The 8,849-nt window shown below is 51.7% G+C and overlaps 1 protein-coding gene across 1 annotated transcript; it reads right to left on the bottom strand.

Annotated features, from left to right (window-relative positions):
• Window positions 1–808: 808 nt before the first annotated feature.
• LOC121144988 (F-box/WD repeat-containing protein 12-like) lies at window positions 809–8,836 on the bottom strand. The gene is made up of 6 exons (XM_040963616.1): window positions 8,770–8,836; window positions 7,328–7,476; window positions 3,815–3,973; window positions 2,743–2,953; window positions 1,309–1,487; window positions 809–940 (listed from the first exon to the last, which is right to left on the bottom strand). Exons 1-6 carry the CDS (start codon window positions 8,834–8,836, stop codon window positions 809–811), a joined length of 897 nt encoding a protein of 298 aa, XP_040819550.1.
• Window positions 8,837–8,849: the final 13 nt, after the last annotated feature.

Raw genomic sequence — 8,849 nt, 5'->3', positions numbered from 1 at the left:
TAAAAATAAAAACAAAAAGATAAGTAAAAATTTTTATAGAACAAATACAGGAAATTTGGGTACTTGGGTACTGAATAGTCAAAAGTCATATACTGAAGTAAACAGTTTTTTGTTATTTTCTATTTTAAAAGAATTTTGGCAAACTAATCAAATCACAACAGGAAGCCACACTACCATCTCCTGAGTCTTTCCCAAAGGGAAATTGGCAAATAGTCATGCTGCAGTGGTGGGGACACAACTGCTGGCCTGCTGGGACCAGCACAGGGACCCTTACCCACAATCTCCACTTCTTGCTTGGACTTCTTGACCCTTAGCTCATAGGTGCTGACATGCTAGGAAATTCTGAGAGAGGAGGAGGGGGACTGGTCTCATCTCAGCAATTCTAAGCTAGCGCCCCACAATTTAGAATTGTCAATTCCTATGAGTCAGATGATTTCTTTGATGAAGGAGATGAACTACGTGAGCTGGAAAGGTACACTTGTTTTCTTCCATAAAGTCAGAATCAGGACCTAGCACAGGTCTGGCTGCCATCTCTAGGGAACGCATCCACATCTATATGTTCGTTTTCATCTGCAACACAGGTGCAATGCCAGCTGTATGAGGTAGTTTGCACACTACAGATGCACAGCCTTGGTTAGCAAGCTGGTTTCCTAACAGGGAACAGAATGTGACCAGTCATTTGCCCATTGACTGGGTCTATCTAGGTCTTCAAATTCTAGAACACCCTTGCAATATTTCCTTGTCAAACACTTTTTGAGCATGCCATGCAAAGTCATTTTATAGGCAAAGTAAGGAAGAACAGAAACAATTACCTGGCCCATCGGTGAGATCCCCCAAGCAAGTGATAGCAGCTCTTGAGGACCGGGAACTTGTTCTCCTTCTTCCACACATAGACACGCAAAGAGAGATCAAGCGATGAGGTGATTACTCGGCTTGGGTCCTGGAAATGAAAAGTCAAGAGGGCCGGCATGATGTGGCAGCTTAAACCACTTGGAACACAGGCATCCCACACTACAGAGTCCTCTACTGACACAGCTCCCTGCCAATAGATCTGGGAAAGCAGCACAAGATGGTCCAAGAACTTGGGCCCCTGCCACCCAAGAGGAAGACCTAGAAGTATGGGCTCCCGGCTACATCCTGGACCAATCCTGCCTATTGCAGCTGCTTGGAGAGTGACTCAGTGGATGGAAGACCTCTTTCTCTGTCTTCTTTCTCTGATTTTCAAAGAAAGAAGTCTTCAAAGAGAAAAATATCAAGGGGTAGACTACCAAAGGTGGGAGCTATGACATGGCAGGGGCAGGTACTCACCACCCACACGGACGTGATGGGCCTCTGGTGGTCCTGGAAGGCTGCCAGCTGCAGGCCGTGGATGCTGAACAGCACCAGCTGCAGTCCCGAGACCAGCAGGAGCACCTGCGAGCCATGGCTCCTCATGAGGTTTGGAGGCTTTACGCTGTCTGGCAACAGGAAGCTGGCAATCTGTTGTACTTTTTGAAATTAAAAAAGAGAAAAACAGGTGGGTTTCCCTGATACAGACACAGGCCTCACCTAAGACATGTGGTACACTGAAAAAACAAACAGCTTTGCAGTTAGACCTGCATTCAATCCTAATCCATGCAATTCTTCTACCAAGTCCCCCAGGCGGCAGCTCAAAACTACTGCTGCTTATGGCTCACTGACGAGCAGCAGCAAAGACTCAATGTCCTCTGTGTGTGTGGAAGTGACTAGCACAACACGCAACATGGAGGAAGGGTTGAATAGCTCTAACCCAAATATCCAAAATCTAACACTGTGTCAACATGATGAGGCACAAACAGAAAACGCCACGCTTGACCTCTGATGGATTAACACGTACAAAATGACTTAGAGCACTTATTAAATAAAGTCCTTATGGGATTATTATTAGGCCATAGGTTTAAAACATATATGAAACACTTTAATCTTCTGTTTAGTCTTAGGTCCCATGCCCAAGATAACTCACTGTATATCAGGTAAACATTCCAAAATCAAGGTGGAAAATCCAAGAATCAAAACACTTCCAGGTGTAAATATTTTGGGACAGGGATACCAACTTGGACTATGAAGAAATGCGGCTCTCTTCCTTCTGTGCTTCCTCCCAGGTATGTCTAGGTCATGTCAGAAATGGCCACAGGACACCTATGTGACATGGATGACATCTGCTAAAAATTACTGCTGAGGAAACTGTCCTTTGTACTGTGTAGGATTCCTTTTGACCAAGAAAAAAAAAATGTCCTTGTGAAGATTCCATGTTTTCCCATATCAGTCACAGGATGTGTTACACATGTTTTTTTTTTTTTTTGCATTTTCCCTCAGCTGCCAGGAATCTCAGAGTGCAAATGTTGGTCAAATTATGGACATGAAAACAAATGGGTAGAATACAATAGAAAACATGGGAGAATCGTAAGGAAGGTTTCGGGGAGCAATGCAAGGCCTGGGAAATAGAGTAGAGGGCCTTTCATTGGAGGAAAGGGCAATCAGAGTAATGGAGGCAGAAAGGTAAGTCAGGAGAGGGCAGGCTAAGAGCATCTGAATGCCAGGGCCACACAGGGTGCCAAACTCAAACCAAGTGCACCACTACTCAACCAGTGCCCTAATCAAATCACAGCAGGAGGCCACTCTACCATCTCCTGAGTCTTTCCCAAAGGGAAACTGGCAAAGAGTCATGCTGCAGTGGTGGGGACACACCTGCTGGCCTGCTGGGACCAGCACAGGGACCCTTACCCACAATCTCCACTTCTTGCTTGGACTTCTTGGCCCTTAGCTCATAGGTGCTGACCACCAGCTGCATGCTATTGCCATCTGGGTGCATGACAATCAACCTGGCCGCCTCAGCAGGAGCCCAGCAGGCTTGGGGTCTCAGGCAGCTGGAGAAGGTGGTCAAGACGGGAGGCTCATCGTCCAATGGGTACACCAGAGAGGCTGTGTGGAACACCTGGGGAAGACACCCCTACACAGTCACGCGGCTTCCCAGAGCCAAGCACACGGCAGCACCCAAGCACACAGCACCGCCGCTTCTCATGCCCACATGCATCTTGTGGGGCGGCCCAGGCCAGCTGCACATGCTTTCCACATCAGACCCGACCGGTGGCCTCCCTGCACTCAGCTGCTCTTCCTTGACCACTCACGCCTCACTTGCAGGCCTGATGAAGCTCTCAGCCCTTCCAGCCCTGCCACTCTCCTTGCTCTGACCGCCTTCTTTGACACACTACAGCCAGCAGTCTGCTTCCTGTCGTCAATCAGGCAGCTCGCCTCCTGCACATGAACAGGCGTGTGTGTCTACATGGAGTCAGAACTCTAACTCCCGGGCACGCAGAGGATGGGGATGAGGCACCCACTCACAAATGCAACACAAGGAACACAGCCCAGCTGCAACACTGCCTTCTGCATCAGTGCACGCACCTTCCGTGCCACCAGGATATTCTCCACACCTGACCTGCCCACCCCTCCTAACTTTCAGACACTCAAGCAGTTCCTGAGAAGTTCCACCAAGATCCTCGGACCCCCAACTGTTCTGAATCGACCCCTACTCAGCCGACTCACAGCCAAAAAGCACAGGCTGCAGTGGCATGAGCCAGGTCCAGGAGTGGACTCTGCTAGGGTGAACAGACCTGGGCAAAGGACAGAATGCAACTCACAGTGAGCAACACTCCAGCAGGCTCCACCCGCCAGGCTGTGCCTATGCTCCTGCACAAGCAGCTGCCTTGAGTCCACAGCTCACAACTCCTGGAGTACAGAGCCTTTTCCTCCTCCCAGGAAGCCAGGCTCCAACGAGAAGGGCTCACAAAGCACTGACCTTCGGCTCAAGGTCTGAATTCTGACTTGACGCAAACACCCACTGGCAGTCAGGAGAAGACAGGAGCTGCACGGGAACATTGGGAAATGCAGTCACTCTGGAGACCAGCTGCAGCTGAGGCAGCATCAGAGCGTAGAGGTTCCCCTCAGCACAGGCTGCCTGCGAAGAGAAACAACCCAACTGCTGATGATCAGGTTCCATGGAACAGGGGGAAGAAGGGATGTCTATAAATAATAAGAATGTACTGTGTGTATCAGCCCCGGCCCAGCCATGGATTAGCACCTGCCAGCCCTGAATCAGCCCCGGCACAGCCCCTGCCGAGCCCCGGCCAAACCCAAGCCCACCCCTGGCTCAGCCCCAGCTCAGCCCCAGCCCAGCCCCAGCCCAGCCCCAGCCCAGCCCCTGCCCAGCCCCAGATCATCCCCAGTCCAGCCCCATATCAGTCCCAGAAAGCCCCTGCCCAGACCCAACCCAGACTCGGCCCAGACCCAGCCCAGCCCCGGCCCAGCCCCAGCACAGCCCCAGCTCCGCCCCTGCCCAGCCCCTGCCAAGCCCCAGCCCAGCCCCGGATCCGCCCTGGCTCAGCCCCTGCTCAACCCCGGCCCAGCCCCGGCCCAGCCTCACCCCAGCCCCTGCTCCACCCCTGCTCAGCCCCTGCCCAGCCCCTGCTCAGCCCCAGCCCAGCCCTGGCTCAGCCCTGGCTCAGCCCCTGCCCAGCCCCAGCCCAGCCTCAGCCCAACCCCGGCCCAGCCCTGGATCAGCCCCTGCCAGCCCTGATTCAGCCCCGGCCCCGCCCGGGCCCACCCCGGCCCAGCCTCGGCCCACCACCGGCCCACCCCTGGCTCAGCCCCGGCTCAGCCCCTTCTCAGCCCCTGCCCAGCCCCAGCCCAGCCCCAGCTCTGCCCCGGTCCAGCCCCGGATCAGCCCTGGCCAAGCCCCGGCCAGACCATGCTGTGTCCCTGCCCAGCCCTGCAATAGCCCTGGATTAGCCCTGGCCCAACCCCGGCTCCGAACCCGACCCAGCCCTGAATCAGCCCCGGACCAGCCATGGTCAGCTCCTACCCAGCCCTGGATCAGCCCCGAACCAGCCCCAGACCAGCCCCAGACCAGCCCCAGACCAGCCCCAGACCAGCCCCGTCAAAGCCCAGTTCTCCCCAGCCCAGCCCCAGCCCCAGCCCTGCCCAGCCTCGACCCAGCCCCTGCCCAGCACCGGCCCAGCCTCAACACAGCCCTTGCCTAGCCCCGACCAGCCCCAGCCCAGTGTGGCCCAACCCCAACCCAGCCCCATCCTAACCCCTGCCCAGCCCCAATGCAGCCCCAGCCCAGCCCCGCCCCAACCAGCCATGGTTCAGCTGCAGCCCAGCCCTGGCCCAGACCAAAATCAGCCTCGGACCAGTCCTGGATCAGTCCCGGCCAAGCCCTGACCCAGCCCCGGACTAGACCCAGCCCATGCCTGGATCCAGCCCCTGCCCAGATCTGCCCTGCCCCGGCCAAGCCCCAGCCCAGCCCAGCCCAGCCATGGCCCAGCCCAGGATCAGCCACGGCCTAGCCCTGGATCAGCCTCGGCCCAGCCCTTACAACTAACAATTTTGCTTACAACTAACAATTGGGAAATTCTCATTAGCCCAAGCAAAGTACCTATGCTGACCAATTCCAGGCAGGGCCATTGAGGCTAAAGCAAGAATGGCAGACCTTAAGTCATCAAGCAGTACCATAGTTACCAATGCTGCAGCAGCAAAAACTACGTGTTCATGTGAACAAAAGCACACAAGACAGATTAGAGAAAAATATGTATTTAACTACAGAATTGGACAACAACAACAACAACAACACATCATAATCCCAGTACATTCAATGTGCACTTGTCAGTACCCACACACTTAAGTTACCCATTCTCTGTCTCTTACTGTCTCTATGGGCTTGTGCAAGCTGCTCAGCAGCTCCAAGATGGGCTACTAACAGGCTCCTTCTCTCATTCTGTGTTCCTTGTGTAAAAAGCAGGAACAATAGCACCTGTTTCACTGGCTTGCTGACAGAATTCAAGAGCAAAGCCATTGCCGGTGCCTGGGACAGTGTCGACATCTAGGCATTTCTCATTCCTTTCCCAATACCCATGACATAACCCATTCAGTCTTTGTATCTCTACAAGCCCTTTTACCAAAGTGAAAATATCTTGGATATGGTGCAGTCCTCTCAGCCACGCTCCACTTTGAAGCAGAATGACCTCAGAACACTCGTTCCAACGCTTCTGGCTTCTATGCCTACGATACTCATGCTGTCACTTTCCACATGCATGTACCCACTGCAAAGAGAAGGGCCAGGCTGGGTGTCAAGGGGAGAAAAGGCAAACATGGAAGTGGTCAAAGCCTTCCCATGGAGGCGGGGCCCAGCTTCCCCCAGCAGCTGCCATCCCACCTCGCCTTCCCTTGGCCTTTGACTCTGCAACAGTGAACAAGTGCTGGCACACTGTCTGGTGGGAGCAGTGGTTCTGGCTCCTCCTGACAGTGGCTGCTTCAGTCACACTGTCTCCAGACATGCTAGGAAATTCTGAGAGAGGAGCAGGGGGACTGGTCTCATCTCAGCAATTCTAAGCTAGCGCCCCACAATTTAGAATTGTCAATTCCTATGAGTCAGATGATTTCTTTGATGAAGGAGATGAACTACGTGAGCTGGAAAGGTACACTTGTTTTCTTCCATAAAGTCAGAATCAGGACCTAGCACAGGTCTGGCTGCCATCTCTAGGGAACGCATCCACATCTATATGTTCGTTTTCATCTGCAACACAGGTGCAATGCCAGCTGTATGAGGTAGTTTGCACACTACAGATGCACAGCCTTGGTTAGCAAGCTGGTTTCCTAACAGGGAACAGAATGTGACCAGTCATTTGCCCATTGACTGGGTCTATCTAGGTCTTCAAATTCTAGAACACCCTTGCAATATTTCCTTGTCAAACACTTTTTGAGCATGCCATGCAAAGTCATTTTATAGGCAAAGTAAGGAAGAACAGAAACAATTACCTGGCCCATCGGTGAGATCCCCCAAGCAAGTGATAGCAGCTCTTGAGGACCGGGAACTTGTTCTCCTTCTTCCACACATAGACACGCAAAGAGAGATCAAGCGATGAGGTGATTACTCGGCTTGGGTCCTGGAAATGAAAAGTCAAGAGGGCCGGCATGATGTGGCAGCTTAAACCACTTGGAACACAGGCATCCCACACTACAGAGTCCTCTACTGACACAGCTCCCTGCCAATAGATCTGGGAAAGCAGCACAAGATGGTCCAAGAACTTGGGCCCCTGCCACCCAAGAGGAAGACCTAGAAGTATGGGCTCCCGGCTACATCCTGGACCAATCCTGCCTATTGCAGCTGCTTGGAGAGTGACTCAGTGGATGGAAGACCTCTTTCTCTGTCTTCTTTCTCTGATTTTCAAAGAAAGAAGTCTTCAAAGAGAAAAATATCAAGGGGTAGACTACCAAAGGTGGGAGCTATGACATGGCAGGGGCAGGTACTCACCACCCACACGGACGTGATGGGCCTCTGGTGGTCCTGGAAGGCTGCCAGCTGCAGGCCGTGGATGCTGAACAGCACCAGCTGCAGTCCCGAGACCAGCAGGAGCACCTGCGAGCCATGGCTCCTCATGAGGTTTGGAGGCTTTACGCTGTCTGGCAACAGGAAGCTGGCAATCTGTTGTACTTTTTGAAATTAAAAAAGAGAAAAACAGGTGGGTTTCCCTGATACAGACACAGGCCTCACCTAAGACATGTGGTACACTGAAAAAACAAACAGCTTTGCAGTTAGACCTGCATTCAATCCTAATCCATGCAATTCTTCTACCAAGTCCCCCAGGCGGCAGCTCAAAACTACTGCTGCTTATGGCTCACTGACGAGCAGCAGCAGACTCAATGTCCTCTGTGTGTGTGGAAGCGACTAGCACAACACGCAACACGGAGGAGGGGTTGAATAGCTCTAACCCAAATATCCAAAATCTAACACTGTGTCAACATGATGAGGCACAAACAGAAAACGCCACGCTTGACCTCTGATGGATTAACACGTACAAAATGACTTAGAGCACTTATTAAATAAAGTCCTTATGGGATTATTATTAGGTCATAGGTTTAAAACATATATGAAACACTTTAATCTTCTGTTTAGTCTTAGGTCCCATGCCCAAGATAACTCACTGTATATCAGGTAAACATTCCAAAATCAAGGTGGAAAATCCAAGAATCAAAACACTTCCAGGTGTAAATATTTTGGGACAGGGATACCAACTTGGACTATGAAGAAATGCGGCTCTCTTCCTTCTGTGCTTCCTCCCAGGTATGTCTAGGTCATGTCAGAAATGGCCACAGGACACCTATGTGACATGGATGACATCTGCTAAAAATTACTGCTGAGGAAACTGTCCTTTGTACTGTGTAGGATTCCTTTTGACCAAGAAAAAAAAAATGTCCTTGTGAAGATTCCATGTTTTCCCATATCAGTCACAGGATGTGTTACACACGTTCTTTTTTTTTTTTTTTTTTTTTTTTTTGCATTTTCCCTCAGCTGCCAGGAATCTCAGAGTGCAAATGTTGGTCAAATTATGGACATGAAAACAAATGGGTAGAATACAATAGAAAACATGGGAGAATCGTAAGGAAGGTTTGGGGGAGCAATGCAAGGCCTGGGAAATAGAGTAGAGGGCCTTTCATTGGAGGAAAGGGCAATCAGAGTAATGGAGGCAGAAAGGTAAGTCAGGAGAGGGCAGGCTAAGAGCATCTGAATGCCAGGGCCACACAGGGTGCCAAACTCAAACCAAGTGCACCACTACTCAACCAGTGCATCAAATCACAGCAGGAGGCCACTCTACCATCTTCTGAGTCTTTCCCAAAGGGAAACTGGCAAAGAGTCATGCTGCAGTGGTGGGGACACACCTGCTGGCCTGCTGGGACCAGCACAGGGACCCTTACCCACAATCTCCACTTCTTGCTTGGACTTCTTGGCCCTTAGCTCATAGGTGCTGACCACCAGCTGCATGCTATTGCCATCT

The sequence above is a fragment of the Ochotona curzoniae genome, unplaced genomic scaffold, assembly GCF_017591425.1.
Source record: "Ochotona curzoniae isolate NIBS_2020 unplaced genomic scaffold, NIBS_Ocur_1.0 scaffold_3208, whole genome shotgun sequence".
In the NCBI taxonomy this organism is placed as follows: domain Eukaryota; kingdom Metazoa; phylum Chordata; class Mammalia; order Lagomorpha; family Ochotonidae; genus Ochotona; species Ochotona curzoniae.
This window is presented reverse-complemented; position numbering and strand designations above follow the sequence as displayed.

What these genes read in the sequence shown, in the direction of transcription:
- LOC121144988 (XM_040963616.1), bottom strand. Translation starts at nt 8,836, where the DNA reads ATGCAGCTGGTGGTCAGCACCTATGAGCTAAGGGCCAAGAAGTCCAAG. An exon ending in ATTCAGACCTTGAGCCGAAG is followed by an intron (nt 2,954 to 3,814) that starts GTCAGTGCTTTG and finishes TGTCTTCCCCAG; the next exon opens with GTGTTCCACACAGCCTCTCT. An exon ending in CCATCACGTCCGTGTGGGTG is followed by an intron (nt 941 to 1,308) that starts GTGAGTACCTGC and finishes TTTCATTTCCAG; the next exon opens with GACCCAAGCCGAGTAATCAC.